The sequence below is a fragment of the Pantherophis guttatus genome, chromosome 13 (assembly GCF_059756535.1).
Source record: "Pantherophis guttatus breed Tessera chromosome 13, ASM5975653v1, whole genome shotgun sequence".
Lineage (NCBI taxonomy): Eukaryota > Metazoa > Chordata > Lepidosauria > Squamata > Colubridae > Pantherophis > Pantherophis guttatus.
Window position 1 is genome coordinate 10,794,382 of NC_142075.1, and position 16,265 is coordinate 10,810,646.

The 16,265-nt window shown below is 41.1% G+C and overlaps 1 protein-coding gene across 3 annotated transcripts; it reads right to left on the minus strand.

The window, feature by feature from the left end:
* Positions 1-2,393: 2,393 nt before the first annotated feature.
* On the minus strand, positions 2,394-16,061 carry LYSMD4 (LysM domain containing 4). 3 transcript variants are annotated; one of them, XM_034424711.3, is made up of 4 exons: positions 15,766-15,946; positions 13,863-13,946; positions 11,317-11,610; positions 2,394-4,756 (listed from the first exon to the last, which is right to left on the minus strand). In XM_034424711.3, the coding sequence occupies exons 3-4, from the start codon at positions 11,593-11,595 to the stop codon at positions 4,172-4,174; spliced, it is 864 nt and encodes a 287-aa protein (XP_034280602.2). In that variant the 5' UTR covers positions 11,596-11,610; positions 13,863-13,946; positions 15,766-15,946; the 3' UTR covers positions 2,394-4,171. The 3 variants fall into 3 exon arrangements, with proteins under 3 accessions (XP_034280602.2, XP_034280600.2, XP_034280604.2); XM_034424709.3 differs by lacking the exon at positions 13,863-13,946 and having other exon boundaries at positions 15,766-16,061; XM_034424713.3 differs by lacking the exons at positions 13,863-13,946; positions 15,766-15,946 and adding an exon at positions 15,301-15,643.
* Between the last annotated feature and the right edge of the window lie 204 nt (positions 16,062-16,265).

Genomic DNA, 16,265 nt, shown 5'->3' on the forward strand with positions numbered 1-16,265 from the left:
ATAGTTTTAATGCATACATAATAAGATTTCAGCAAGACTGCATAGCACACAAATCTTTGTAGAAAAGAGGTTGCAAAGAATCATAGACCTATTAATAACTTTTTCTTTAAAAAAAAAAGGCATATAAAGAAACAAGGCTGTGCAGCACTTTGGAACAGTTCCAGAAAGGTGCTTTGGAATGTATAAGGGTGCGGATGTATGGGCTGTATGCAACTCTTTTAAAGCAGCTGCATCTTTTCCTGGGGATTGCACAGCAAAATCCTAGTAGGGAATGCTTTAAGCCTTTTACCTATTATAGGATATTAATGCATAGGCAAGTGTACTGTGTGCACAAGAAATATATAGTAAATAAGGAACATAAATGACTCCTCCCAGATGTCAACCATGGGAGAAAAAAAAGTTTGAAATTTAGAATGTGAAAGACTTTTAAAAAGAGAGATTTTTTTTCCTCACTTTGTTGTGCAAGAAAACACTGCTTTGCTATATTTAAAAAAGAAAAGCTTTTTTAAAAAAGAAATAAAAAATATATATGTACTTAGTAATTGTTTGTAGTCGACAGTTCACAGACGAAGCTGTTTGCGGTTAAAGCCGCCTGGCGGCACAAGCTGGACTTTGTTGCCATCTTTAAGATGAATCTTTAAGAGAAAAAAAAAATTAAGTTAATCTTTTTCCCTGAATGTGGTGTTTTTTTCTTCATTATACAATAAATATTCTAGTGAACTTTTTATCAAATGGTTAAGAAAATGCTAGAAGTTGTTGTAAAATATTTGTATCTTGCATTCACTAAAGTAAAAATACTGGCTTTTACTGTGTATATCAGACTCACTCCTATTTAGAATGCCTGGTTATTCTACCTTCCCGTGTTTCTGAGTCCTTCCTAAGCTTGATTCATCTTTTTGTTAGTCATCGTCCCGTCACCAATGCCTACTGTGTTGTATGAACTTGAAAGTGGAGCTGTCCAACTTCATCAGGCTTTCCATCAAAAAAAAAAAAAAAAAAAAAAGTGAATTCTTCTCTGCCAGCTCAGCCTTGACTGTCTAAATCAAACATGACCCCCCTCTTCCCCTCCCCGAAATGTCGAGCTGCATTATCACGGACTGTCACGAAGGTTTGGCTCAGCATTGCTAATTATAGTCCAGCTTAGCCGATCAGACTAAAACAAACTTCACCTTTTTGGAACATGACCCATTTTCATTGCAACCAAGATCCAGAATCATACAGTTTTTTTTGAATCTGGCCCTCATTTAGAAGACTCCCTCTTGAACGATGTTTTTTCTGATTGAACTAATTCACAAATTTGAACTAGCCAACAAAGGCATTTTTTGTAATGAATTAAAAGTCGGAGGTGTTTTTACATGCGTTGTCAATTTAAAAAAATTTTTTTACAACTGACTTAGATGAATTGTCTATATTCAGTCCAAGAAATAATACCTGAACTGGCATATCCTGGTATAAGCTGGGTTCACACTAAATTGTAATGTGGCTTGTTTAAAATCGGCTTGGCATCTTATATAAGCCCGATATATTGTGGTTTATTCAGTAAACTGCAGTTGGGTAGTCATGGCTTAGAATAATAAGTGTAAGCCAAGGAGCCTGCATGCGAGCTGTTAGCAGCTGCCTCTGATTCAAATATCTACCAAAACCATTTGCTTTGTTCAACTGATGATGAAAAGCAAATATTTGGAAAGACCTCATTTAAACTGTCCTGTTGACATCCAAAAACAACATTTCCTTTGGATTGAAATGTGTCGAAAAAGCAGGATCCTTTTCAGACTCCACATCTTCCCATCTTGTACTACTACTTTGAGTTGTTCTATGCTCTGGCTAAGATGCTGAGCTTGTCGATCGAAAGGTTGGCACTTCAGCGGTTCGAATCCCTACTGCCGCGTAACGGAGTGAGCACCCGTTACTTGTCCCAGCTTCTGCCAACCTAGCAGTTCGAAAGCACGTTAAAAATGCAAGTAGAAAAATAGGGACCACCTTTGGTGGGAAGATAAGTGTTCCATGCGCCTTTGGCATTGAATCATGCCAGCCACATGACCACAGACACGTCTTCGGACAGGGCTGGCTCTTTGGCTTTGAAACGAAGATGAGAGTCGGAAATGACTAGCACATATGTGCGAGAGGAACCTTTACCTTTATGCTCTGGCTGATGTCATCTCTGATGGTGTCCAGCAATCATGTTCTTTGGCCTGGTTTCCTTCTACCCTTGGAACATAGCTAGGAGTATTTAAAATAAGTATCTTTTTGTTCCCTCTGTAAATGCCTCAGTGTCAGTTTCTTTTTGCTTCTAAAACTGGATGTATATGAGAGAAAAAGAAGAATTCCTGCCACTGAGAAATTACTAGGATCCCCAAACGAACATGCAGCAAATAGAGGGACACTTTGACAGGTAAAACTTAATACTTCAACTTTATTAAAACATAGAGTCATAGCTCAAAGATGATAAGTTTAAATACTCAATTAAAAATATTCCAAAGATTCTTAAACTACTTCAACCAAAAATCAGGTTTGCTTAGGTCCTTTTAATTATAGTATTTGAGTTTTAGAAGAGGGAAATACTTATTTATTTTTTAATTACAACAGTGGAGGACAAGGTGAAAAAAGGCAGTTTTGCATAGGAAGAGTGAAGAGGGACAAGCTCTGTTTCCTCATATTAAAGATGCTCCCATTTCCATCAAAATTTTCTCCTGGCCCAATTGACGTGTTGAAAGAACGAACTTCAGTAGTGCAATAAATCCGTTAAATGTTTCATTTGTCTTACATTTGACAAGATAACCGATAATGAAAGATACGATACATGATTTGGGATCATAGGACTTTATTTGCTTGCATTACTCAAGATTGGTTAACTGGATTGCATTAACATCAATGAACAGGAATGTTCTCGTTCAGGAATCTGCTGCACCACAGAATTATAAACGTTGGTATCCTGTTTTCGTTATTGGCTTGTCAGTTACTCGAATGAAGAGGAAATGGAAATTAGCAAGCCAATCAGGTATGGACCTAAGGAAGTCTTGTTTTATCATCTGAAAGAAATGCATTTCAAAGAGTGTTAATTGAGGGGCCCATAGAGCTCTGAGCTTGGTTGTCTTGCAGATATATATACCCAAACTAGGTATATTCGTCATGTGAAAACCTCTGCAACAAAACAACCAAGATCAGAGAGCATCAAGGACCCGTTTCAACAAATATTCTCCTTTATTGGCATTGCATCATCTTTGTACTATTTTCCATGGGTAGACACAATTGGGAAGTACTTTTTAATATTTTCCCTTTGATGATTGATATTTTATAGAGAGCAATGAGGAAAGTCCAATTATCCCACTGCTGGTTTTTTGCTCTTGCGTATTTCATCTAATTCTGAGATTAGATTCACCGCTAATCAAACAATGAAAGAGAGGGAGGAAAGCCAGCATTTTGGAAACAATTGCCCAAGGTCCAAGGCAAAAGTTCTCCACTGCGTCTTTACTGAAACTAGTTAGGTTTAGTCAAATAATTGATTACCAAGCATTCGAATTTTGATCATGTGACCATGGGAATGCTTGAACCGTCACAAGCGTGAAAAATGGTCATAAGTTACTTTTTTTTCCAGTGCTGTTGTATAACAGTGACTAAACCAGGGGTCAGCAACCTGCGGCTCTGGAGCCACATGTGGCTCTTTTACCCCTCTGCTGCGGCTCCGTCACTCAAAATATGCGTCACAACCACCAATGCGCGACACCCGCCGGCATACAATTTATTGAGCTTTTCAACCCCCGGTAGGCCAACCATGGATAAATCCAAGAAAAGAGAAGTTTCAGAAGAAAATGTTTAATTCAACTAATTAAATTAGCTTCCAAATTAAACTAATTTGGAAGCTGAGGCCTAGTGAGGAAAACCTGGACATTTGTAGGATGCCGCAGCAGGTTGGGATTCCGTCCTGATTTTTGGTATTAAAAAAACAGCCTTTCCTACCCAGTGAGAGCAGACTCACCACTGGCTAATTTATCTTCCATGACTCATTTTGCTCCCTGTTGTTCCTCTGCCTGGTCTTCGCTCAAAAATTCGTTAGTAACCACAAACAACAAAGATATGCTCCACTGATCAATACTGTACTTGGGGTGGGGTTGGGGAACCCCAGAATCTGTTGTTACTTCCAGATCATTTGGGGCAGGGGAAGGAGGCCGGGTCATGTCACCCCCCCTGATTGGATGAAAGCTTGTTTAGTAGTATGGACAGTGATGCCGTTTTCCTGCCCAGCATAGTTTGGCCTTCCGACTGAAGAATTGTTCACTGAGATTTTAACAGGGTCTGTCGTGTTAGAGGTACTGGGAACCACATCTACTTGCTGGGTCTTAAAATAGACGATGTAAAACACAGGTAAAACAATTCCTATCAGGAGCATAAGAAAGACTGCTTTCCACCACTGGATCCCGTAATCTGCTCCGGTGCAGGTTGCTTTCTGCTCCTGAGATGACCGGTTCGAAGGTTCAATGAAAGGATCTGCGCAAGAAGGGATTTCTATCTGTGTCACCGTTTCAATGTTTTGGTCAATTCCTCTGAAATATTGGTCAATTTGTGCATGGTCGCCACTCCTGTTTCCTGGATCTATGGATACAGAGTGTTCCAGGAGCAAAGCAGGAGTATGGAGGGGTAGCAACTCATCGCTGGTCTCCGTCAGTAATCCATTAACCTTGACCGGAATCTTGATGGATTTCAGGGCGTAGAAGTCTTGTTCTTGGATAAAGTTATTAACCCTCTTGATATCTTCAACCTGGAAAATTGGTAAGGAGAAATATCTAAGGAGGTTCTCAGTCATCCAGGTCATGGTTGTCCCAAAAAGTACAACTTTTTCAGGAGGCAACTGGACTTCCTTGTTTTTCTTTTGAAGACGTTTTGCTTCTCATCCAAGAAGCTTCTTCAGCTCTGCCTGGATGGTGGAGAACGGAAGGATTTATATTCCTTGCAGGCAGCTGGCCATTTGCATTCTTTTTTAGAAAGTCATCGAGACCCCTTGGAGATTTGTCTGTGTCCTCAGGTCACTTGAGTAATGCAAATTGTCAAACCTCCAAGTGGCCTCAACGACTCTCTGAAAGGATGCAAAGGACCAGCTCTCTGCAAAGAATATACTATATTTTTCGGACTATAAGATGCCCTGGTGTATAAGACGCACCAAGATTTCGAAGCGCCCCCCAGGAGCACTCTGCAGGCCTCCCAAACCCTCTGCGCACCCCATTATTTGCCCATTTTTCACAAAAACGGGGGCGTTTCTGCCCTCCCCAGCCCCCAGGAGCACTCTGCAGGCCTCCCAAAGCCTCTGTGCACCCTGTTTTTGCAAAAATGGGACCCGCGGGGCTTCAGGAGGCCGAAAATGGCTGTATTCGGTGTATAAGACACACCAACATTTCCACCCTCTTTTAGGGGGAAAAAAAGTGTGTCGTATACTCCAAAAAGCACGGTAAATCCTTCCATACCCTACCATCCAGTCAGAGCTGAAGAAGCTTCTTGGATGAGAAGCTAAACGTCTTCAAAAAAAAAAAAAAATCCAGTTGCCTCTTGGGGGGAAAAAAAGCATCTTTGGTTCATAAAGGGAAACGTTTTATTTACCAAATTTATAGGCTCACCCACCCACCCCTCTTTCCAAGTGACTCTGCCAGGACATTAAAACAACCAACAGAAATAATAAAAAAAGACATACAATCCAATCTTCAAAGGCAGGTGGGTCTAATATTACAACCTGAAAATCCATTTGAAAAAAACAGGTATGTACTGTATTTTTCGGAGTATAAGATGCCCCGGAGTATAAGACGCAGCTTAGTTTTTTTTGTTTTTTTTTTAATTTGATTTATATGCCGCCCTTCTCCGAAGACTCAGGGCGGCTTACAATGTGCTCAGCAATAGCCTTCATCCTTTTTGTATATATTTATACAAAGTCAGCTTATTGCCCCCACAAACTGGGTCCTCATTTCACCTACCTTAGAAAGGATGGAAGGCTGAGTCAACCTTGAGCCTTGGCGAGATTCGAACCCTGCAGTAATTGCAGGCAGCTGGTCTTAATAAGCTTAATAACAGGGTGCCTTAAACCCCTGTACTACCAAGGCTCTTGAGGAGGAAAATAGGGGGAAAAAATCTGCCTACCAGGTATTCATCTGGGTAGCGTCCTTAGTCTGGTCAGCTTCAGCACATTCATTTGCTGGTTTTTTATCCCCTGCTTGGGGATAAAAAAACAGCTTCTAAAGCACAGCTGAGAGGAAGCAGCAATGAGAAAAGCAGGCAAAGCATGGGGGAGAGATCGCTTCACTCGGCTAGCGCCTAGTTAGGGCTGAAAAAAAGCTTCTAAAGAACAGCTGAGAGTCAGAGCAAAGCATGGAGACCGCTAGCGCCTCGTTAAAGCACAGCGGAGAGTCGAGGGAGCAGGCAAAGCTGGGAAGATCACGTTAGGGCTGGAAAAAAGCTTCGAAAAAGCTACATTTGGAGTATAAGATGCACCCAAAATTTCAGCCTTTTTTAGGGGGAAAAAGGTGTGTCTTATACTCTGAAAAATACGGTAATAATTTCCAAATGAATAGCAAAATTGGAGCCAATCGACACTCAGGATGGAGACCATTCCAGACAGCGGGTGCTGCTATTAAAAAAAAAGAGGAAGACTTCCTACAAACATGTGAACTTTTCTTCTTGTAAAATAAATGGCGACATGGTGTAAATATGCCACGTGTGATTGTTCACCTGAGATTGTATTTATCTACTTTTTAAGGACTGCTAAAGACCAGATGATTTTTACCAACGGTATGTCCTGATATGTAAAACCCATACAACTCAAAGAGTGTGTACTTTCTTTTTCATCTGGCTGTAGGTCAAACCAGAGGACATTGGTCCAGAGAAGGAATTTGGAGCATGCCCAGCCAAGAAGAGATGGGAGATGGGAGAATATGAACCTAGACGGGGCAATGCAATGTCAACATTTTGAATGAGTACCATTTTTTCCTCTAGAATAGGTGAAAATTTGCAACTTCCTGTTCGCTTCAACAGCCCTTCCTCCAAAATTAGCTCAATTAGTTCCTTCTCTGCAGTTTGATAGGGATGACACAGAGAGGGCCAGAAAAAAGAATGACAATAATTATAAAAAATGACAACAGAATAAATAAGGGGTAGAGTTAATGTATCCCCTCCTCCTTTTGGTCTACTGGCATATTAGATACCTTCCTCCTAACAATACGCTCATGGGAATGTGGTTCTTGGCAGAAAAAGATGATCCAGCCTGAACGCCTTTGCTTCCATATGACAATGACAAAACAGAACTCAAATATAGTGGTAGCTTCCTAGTTGTGTTCTAGGTGTCAACTTGCAAAACATCCCTGGCCTGCTCTTCAGTTGCCATAGGCCAGGGGGGATGGGAAACCGGCTGAAATGGCACAGCAGCCAAAGAGAGATGCACATTCCACGCTTATCTCTTCTCAAGGCTGTATCCCAGGGTTACATACAGCAACCGAGGGGAGTGACCTCTACAACCCTCAAAATATGTGATTAATGACACACCCTGGGGGGAGGGGAGGGGAAACAGAGTGTAAATTACGTAGAGTCAGAGCTAGCTTCACTTGGGAACGTGCGAACATGAAGCTCCTAATATATAACTGGATTTCTTTTGAAGCTTGACTGGAGACTCAAGTTTAAATTAGGGTGTCCGGAAGCCTGACACTAGGATTATTCCTTATCTGTTCCTACAGATGTATCTTTTAAAATAGTTCAGCCGTTTACAGTGATAAGGTTCCAAATGGAAAACCAACCAGAATTTACCACTATCAGAACCTTCTCATTGTATCAGATTTTGTCTCCTGGATCCTTTTCTTCTTCACCATTTCTTGGCTATCATTTTTTAAAATATAATTTAGATAATTCCCCGCAAGACCCAGTTAGTTTCTGAGAATCCAAAGAGGTTCAGTTCCAATTACTGAAAGTTTCTAGCGTTCTGAAGTGTGTACATTTATGTGCAACACATTAGAACTTCCCTTTAGAATTGGACAATTCTTCAGAATTTAGTAAATCATAACCAAAGACTGAAAAAGAGGTGGTTAGGTTAAGCATGCCATCTAATTATTGCAAAGGAATTAACATTAACATAAGAGCCTTGGTAGTACAGTGGTCTAAAGCACCCTGTTATTAAGACCAGCTGCCTGCAATTACTGCAGGTTCGAATCTCGCCAGGCTCAGCCTCCCATCCTTTCTAAGGTAGGTAAATTGAGGACCCAATTGTGGGGGCAATAAGCTGACTTTGTATAAATATACAAAAGGATGAAGGCTACTGCTTAGCGCATTGAAGCCACCCTGAGTCTCCGGAGAAGGGCGGCATATAAATCAAAATAATAAATAATAAATAAATAAACATTTCATGACAAGCTAACAACTTCCTTTCATGTAAATCAAGGGTTACATTTTGTTAATCTTGTACTAGCAGCTGTTGCCAGTTAAACCCAGAGATAATCCTAGGATTCTATTGCATTTTAGGAAACTTGTTTGTGAATTAGCTCTATTATTCTTAGTACTTTTTCAACAAGCTTCTTTAATGATTCTGATAACAACAATAGACAATTCTAGGATTCAGCACCACTCTCTTCCCAACCAGACAGAATTCAGCACAACTCCAGTTCAAAACTGGTAATTCCTAACTCCTGCCAGTTAAATAATCACACTGGTTGCATTTAGCAAAGTGTTCATTCAGACATTTAGAAAAGTATTGTAGAAACCTCTCTCTTATGGCATGGAAGAAAGCAAGCATTTTTGGGTGTTACTCTGGACAAAGGCTTAATCCTAACTTTCAAACATGAAAGTTTCAAAGTTTTTTTTTTTCACAGAGATGTTTGGGGGTACACTGGTATAATTTTAAATCATTTTTTAATTGGGTTACTGATTTTAATTTGGTATTGTATTGTGATTTGTATTGAAGTTGTCATTTTGTAAGCCGCCTTGAGTCCCTAGGGAGAAAGGCAGCATATAAATCGCAATAAATAAATAAATAAATAAATAAATAAATAAATAAATAAATAAATAAATAAATAAATAAATAAATGAATGAATGAATGAATGAATGAATGAATGAATGAATGAATGAATGAATGAATGTTTGGTTTTTACTACTAATTCACTACTAACTCTAATGGCAGAAAGTAAAGAGGAACTAAAGAGCTTCTTGATGCGGGTGAAGAAGGAGAGTGCAAAAGTTGGCTTGAAACTCAACATTAAGAAAACTAAGTTAAGGTTTCAGTGGGGGAGGTAGTACTTTGAGGATAAGTAGATTAATCTAGTTTATGTTTGACTAAATGAAATACCTTGTATTTTGCTCTGGGAAGTCGGGGGGGGGAGGGTGGGATGAAGGGGGCAAAGGGTGGGGGGAACAGGGGGGAAATTTTTTTTTTCTTTTTTGTAAAACTTTTCAATAAAAAAAAGAAAGAAAGAAAACTAAGATTATGGCATCTGGCCCGCTCAATTCCTGGCAAATAGATGGGGAAGAAATGGAGGTAGTGACAGATTTTATTTTCCTGGGCTCCAAGATCACCGTAGATGGGGACAGCAGCCAAAAAATTAAAAGACGCTTGCTCGAGGGGAGGAAAGCTATGGCAAATCTAGACAGCATATAAAAAAGCAGAGACATCACCCTGCCAACAAAAATGCGCATAGTCAAGGCAATGGTTTTCCCAGTTGCAATGTATGGCTGTGAAAGTTGGACCATAAGAAAGGCTGAGCGCCAAAGAATGGAGGCCTTTGAACTCTGGGGCTGGAGGAGACTCCTGCGAGTCCCTTGGACTGCAAGGCGATCCAACCGGTCAGTCCTAGAGGAGATCAACCCTGACTGCTCTTGAGAAGGCCAGATCCTGAAGATGAAACTCAAATACTTTAGCCACCTAATGAGAAGGAAGGACTCCCTGGAGAAGAGCCTAATGCTGGGAACGATTGAGGGCAAAAGAAGAACGGGATGGCAGAGAACGTTGTGGCTGGACGGAGTCATTGAAGCAGTCGGTGTGAGCTTACATGGACTCCAGAGGATGGTAGAGGACAGGAAGGCCTGGAGGAACGTTGTCCATGGGGTCGCAATGGGTTGGACACAACTTCGCAACTAACAACAACTAATTCGGATGATATGCTCCAGTAATTACATGTAGATTGTCTTGCACTAGTTTAGTGTAAAGCTCAAGTATGTCCTAGACACTCCTCTTGTGGAGCCAAGGATTAAGAAAGAGTTCTTGCACCAAACTTCCTCATTTGTTAAAATGTTTAGTTACATACATTCAAAACAACTTTGGCCAGATCTTAGTTGAGTGCAGTTAGAATACAGAATAGAATACACAGGCTTCTCCAATTCTCTTACTTTCATGTCTCTTGAGTGTTACGCCTTATACTGTTTCTACCCAACATGAAATATAGTCCCCTTGCATCTGAACTCTCCCAGTTGAGGGAGTCAGTAATATTGCCTAATCAGAACTTTGTGAGTTTAACAAGGAGGCTAAAGTCACACATTGTTAGGATCCAGAATCAGGAACGGAGTTCCCTACCAAAGGTTAATTCTCTCTCTCTCTTTTTTTTCCCTAAGACAATTTACTTCAGGACCAAATGATATGTTGCATAAAACTCCCCAAACAAATCATGCAAACTATTACCAGAAATAAAGCTTTCTATAAGCATTGATAAAAATTAAATAGTACAACACAACTTTCGGGTCCAAATCAATCCCTGCGGGGAAAAATCTATGCAAAATCCATGGAGACCCCATTAACTGTGAAGCAGACCAGCCCACAGTTCAGGTTCTTTTAAGTGAGCTGCTTCTATGCCGAGATCAAATTAAATCCACAGTTTAATCTCAGTCCCACTCACTTCAACAGAGTCCCCATGGAGAAAGGAGGAGGAGAAAGGCATAAGTTATCTCTCAAAATAATAAAGGCACCATATAATTAAGTTATAATTAATAAGTTATCTGCCTTAAGTTATCTCTCAAAATAATAAAGGCACCATATAATTAAAATAAATAAAGCCAGCCTTGATTTTTCAAGTTGCACAATATTCTGCGATCAGCTAAAATAATCTAATGACTAGCTTAATCATTAAATGACCGAATGCAAGCACCGAAGCTCCTAATTCACCCCGATGTGCCAGAGGTGGCATCAGGGAGCAGTCACCTTTGCCAACCTCTCAACCGGAAAAACCAGATTGCCCTTCCTAGCCTTCGAACATCCCGAACTGGAAATTAATCCTGTAAACAACCATGGCTTGGAATAAAAGACCTATCCATCCAAGTTGGTAGAAACAAGAGCCATTCGCTTTTCCTCCAAAGAAGCCGCTTCTTACTTTGCACCCGTACTGCAGAGCCAACTTGTTGAGGTTGTCGTCTTTTTTAACGACCCGTTCTAGAAGCCGCACGTCCCCAACTCTATTCTGGGAAGAACTGGAGGGTTGTTGGGGGTCTTTCCCCCTTGCGCGTAATTCCGTGGCGTTGAACTCCTCCTCTGACGAGTCCTCCGAATCGGATTGTCTGCTGCTTCTGAACAAAAACACTTGACTACCTGAGAAGTTTTGGATCTTGGCAGGAGCTTGGAAGGGCCTGACCAGCCTTTCATTCAGCCTCATGTTGTACAGCAACCTCTGCAAGGGCAAAAAGAAAGTATTATTCATCAAGGGCCTTGGTAGCACAGTGGTCTAAAGCACCCTGTTATTAAGACCAGCTGCCTGCAATTACAGCAGATTCGAATCTCACCAGGCTCAAGGTTGACTCAGCCTTCCATCCTTTCTAAGGTAGGTAAATTGAGGACCCAGTTGTGGGGGTGACTTTGTATAAATATACAAAAGAATGAAGGCTATTGCTTAGTGCATTGTAAGCCGCCCTGAGTCTCCGGAGAAGGGCGGCATATAAATCAAATTTTTTTTAAAAAAAAAGTGAGCCAAGATTATTTGAGGACAGAAGTTGAGCCAGTGCAAGGCAAGCCTTGAGGCAACAACTCAGAAAGAAGGTAGATCATTCATGTGGACATGTTACACCATAAGGTTCCCTCATCCTAAAGAAACAAGTTCCTTTTCCATTTTTAATGTTCACGTCCCATGGCATATTTTCCTTATCAATGCCTTTGGTCTTATTAGCCTCATCCCTTAGGTATCAAGGCCGGGAATGTGCTAAACTGGTGACGTCCAGAGGTGGAGAGATGAACCTCAAGACAATCTTGGATTTTCAAGAATGGAGAAAAATTTGCACTTGGTTGCAAAAATAGGCTTTTAGTTTGCCTTTCAGCTCCAATCCAGGAGCCATCAGGCAGTCGCTTTCACGACAAACTATTTTGTATCAGATTTATATTTGCTGATAAAGAAATAAAGGGAGACTAGAATAGATCTATTTCAAGCTATTTAGCTCTCATCAGCTAGTCATACCCTTACTTGGATTCGAACTTGGGCTGTCTGCATATTAGGCAGTTGTATTAACCTCTTTTTTTTTTTTAATTTTGATTTATATGCTGCCCTTCTCCGGAGACTCAGGGCAGCTTACAATGCATTAAGTAATAGCCTTCATACTTTTGTATATTTATACAAAGTCAGCTTATTGCCCCCACAAACTGGGTCCTCATTTCACCTACCTTAGAAAGGATGGAAGGCTGAGTCAACCTTGAGCCTTGGCGAGATTCGAACCTGCAGTAATTGCAGGCAGCTGGTCTTAATAACCAGCTTAATAACAGGGTGCCTTAGACCACTGTACTAGCCACAAGTTCTCCTCCCTTTATCAGCTTGAGGCTCCTCCCTAGCCACAAGTTCTCCTCCCTTTATCAGCTTAAGCCAGGGGAGAGATTAAGTGTTTTTCTATCGAAGCACCTGGTCTACCCCAATATGGGAGGGAGCATCCTGCTTCCCTATATAAATTTGGTATAAAATGGTTTGTCGTGAATGCAACTGCTTGAGGGGTCATGGATTGGAGCTGATAGGCGAAAGGGAAGCAGTATGCTCCCTCCCATATTGGGGTAGACCAGGTGCTTCGATAGAAAAACACTTATATGTGTGTATGTGTGTGTGTATTTGTGTGTGTGTGTGTGTGTGTGTGTGTGTGTGTGTATACACACATACAGTACATTGTAGCTGTGCATATTAGGAAGCTTTTGCCGAGCCTTCAAAGGCAGTGTCCTATTCAGTTTTCTCAATCCTTCGTGACTTTAAGATAATCTTAAAACTCAACTCCATGAATGCCTTAGCTAGCATTAATAATTAAGTAATACACCAATGACATTTTTTTCCCTTCAAATGTTCATTGTGAATTCAGTATACTTCCACTGAAATTCCCACTGATGTATCTCCATTAATGCATTCAATATCCATTTAATCATACAATATCTCCTCTGTTGGGATTCTGTGTCATACTTCATGAACACTTTATAATGGCCTTCCAGGTATTATTGAGATATTTTTTTTTTATTTTTATTTGATTTATATGCCTCCCTTCTCCGGAGACTCAGGGCGGCTTACAATGCGTTAAGCAATAGCCTTCATCCTTTTGTATATTTATACAAAGTCAGCTTATTGCCCCCACAAACTGGGTCCTCATTTAACCTACCTTAGAAAGGATGGAAGGCTGAGTCAACCTTGAGCCTGGTAAGATTCGAACCTGCAGAAATTGCAGGCAGCTGTGTTAATTACAGGGTGCATTAAACCACTGTACTACCAAGGCTCTGTATGTATATGTAGATATGTATTATGAAACCCCCAAATTCAGTCAGCTCTCTCTGTACTCTGCAATTTTTGTTAATACTAAACTATGTATTTGAATATACTGAAATCAGATATCGTTTATCAAGTATAAACAATGTTAATAGCTTATCATCTTCTCTTAAAATACTACAAATTATTTCTTTTCCCCTTACCTCCTCTCTTATCTATAAATAAATCATTAAAGTCTTCATTGTTCGATAAAAGTCCATTAAAGGTTACCAGGCATCTCAACGTATCTATTTTAAGGGCAAATCAAACAAACAGATTCATTCAACCAACCAACTTTATCTTCCTTTCTTTTAATTTCAAGAATATTGATCTTTAATTCCTTCCAATAGTATCTTTCTTTCCATTTTTTTGGGGGGGGTACCTTTTCACTAAATCCTCCAAAGCTTTAACAAACCTCTTTGATAAATCCCATATAGAAAAGTTATCCAGGTCACTTTCTGGATTTGTGATTTGTATATCCCAGGGGTCAGCAACCTGCGGCTCTGGAGCCGCATGTGGCTCTTTCACCCCTGCTGCTTCTGCTCCCTGTCACTCAAAATATACATCACAACCACCAATGTGCGACACCCGCTGGCACGCGATTTATTGAGCTTTTCAACCCCCGGTAGGCCAACCATGGATAAATGCAAGAAAAGAAAGGTTTCAGAAGAAAACAGAAGACGTTTAATTCAACTACATATGCTAGTTTTGTGGCTGCTCAAGAAATTGTCAGGCACCGGAAGGGTTTTGTGGCTCCCGGTGTTTTCTTTTCTGTGGGAAACGGGTCCAAATGGCTCTTTGAGTGTTTTAAGGTTGCAGACCCCTGGTATATCCCTTCTTTAAGGCATCAGAAATCCAAAAGGTGCCTCTTCCTTATCAACATGTGATCTCATTGTCCTCATTCCTGAGCTTCATTCTGGTAATCTGATTTGGAAATGAGCAATCCAAAGACTTGTGGTTCTACCCACTTTCCTTCCAGAAAGACTGATGTCAAAATGTTTAGTCATGAGTCGATGACTAAACATTCGACTACCAGCAAGTAGAAACACTTCGAGTAAAAGATTTTTCTGCCTTGGTGGGGTTGCACTTACTACTTAAGCCTTCCTAGTGAAACTCCAAGGGTGGACATCTCTGGCCTCTTTATGACCTGTGGACTTCAACTCCCAGAATTCCTGAGCCAGCCATGCTTGGAGCTGAAAGTCCACAGATCATAAAAGGTGCTAGAGTTGCCTAATCCAACATGAATGGAAATATTAATGTGGGCATTAGTAGGATGAAAATATTGGGCATGGTAGAATTGGTGGCTGCCTTTATTGCAGATTCTTCACATACCATTTGCGTGTGTCAGAAAAGAATAATATAAAATTTGACTTTAGGAATATTGTCTTGCAAGGGCAGGCAACACACACACACACACACACACGGGAGGCATTTTCCTAGCATAGCAAAGTCTGTTTTGTTCAAAACAACACAACTTTCCAGGACGTTCCTTCCTAAATTCTTTCCCTTAAACCCTTCCAGCGATCCCTCCTTCCCTGCTCTCCAAAGTAGGTCCGAGAACTGCTCTCTGCCTCGCCCCCCCCCGCCATTCCCTCTTTTTACCTTTCCAAAAGATGAGGAGTTTGTAAAATTCTAAACCTAGTTAAGTGAAAAGAGTTTCCAGCATCCCGGCTGGGGGAAATTCTTAGCAGTTGGAAAGTCCGCACGTCTGAAGGTTTGAAGAAGAAGAAAAAAAAAAAACCCCTGTGCCAAAGCATGCTGGCTGGGAACTCTGGAAGTTGGAGTCCCCACCTCTCTCAGAATTGCTAAGCTCGAGAACAATATTAAGATCCTCGAGATGATCCCCAAATTCTCCCTTCTACCTCCCTAAACGTTGTGGTTCTTCCCTCCTGGACAGACACAAAGCCCCCCACTCCCAGGACAGAGACCCCCAAGACCAATCTCCACCTCCTCGCGGATGAGGGCCCCCATATAACTTTTTTCCCCTTCCTCCTCCTCCTCTTCCTCCTTCTCCTCTTCCACTCCTCCCCAACAGTCCTAGTTCCTTCCTTCCATTTCTTTGCTGACCTGGATTCCGGGCAAGCACCCTTCCCTTCCTTTCCTGCTTGCCCCTCTCGAGCTGGCTTCAACCGGTCAAAACTCCTGGCTTGCTTTCTTCACCATTGGCTGCCATAGCCCAGGAAGGCGAGGCCCGGACCGCATACCAGCCAGTCCCACGCAGGGAGTGGGCGGCGGAACGGGCACGGGTGTGGGCAGGGCGTTAGCAATGAGTTTGCCGGGGCGGGAGCAGCAGACGCCTCGCGTTTAAAGGGCGAGCGCCTCTGATAACTTTCATTTCCATAGGTCAAAACAAAAGAAAAAACAAGACAAGACAAGACAAGACAAGACAAAACAAAACAAAACAAAACAAAACAAAACAACAACAGAACAGAACAGAACAGAACAGAACAAAACAGAACAAAACAAAACAAAACAAAACAAAACAAAACAAAACAAAACAAAACAAAACAAAACAAAACAAAACAAACCAAACCAAACCAAACCAAACCAAACCAAACCAAACCAAA

Coding starts and splice junctions, on each gene's coding strand:
- LYSMD4 (XM_034424709.3), bottom strand. CDS start 11,595: ATGAGGCTGAATGAAAGGCTGGTCAGGCCCTTCCAAGCTCCTGCCAAG. Junction 4,757..11,316: donor CTCTGCAGTACGGGTGCAAA/GTAAGAAGCGGC, acceptor CCAATTTTCCAG/GTTGAAGATATCAAGAGGGT.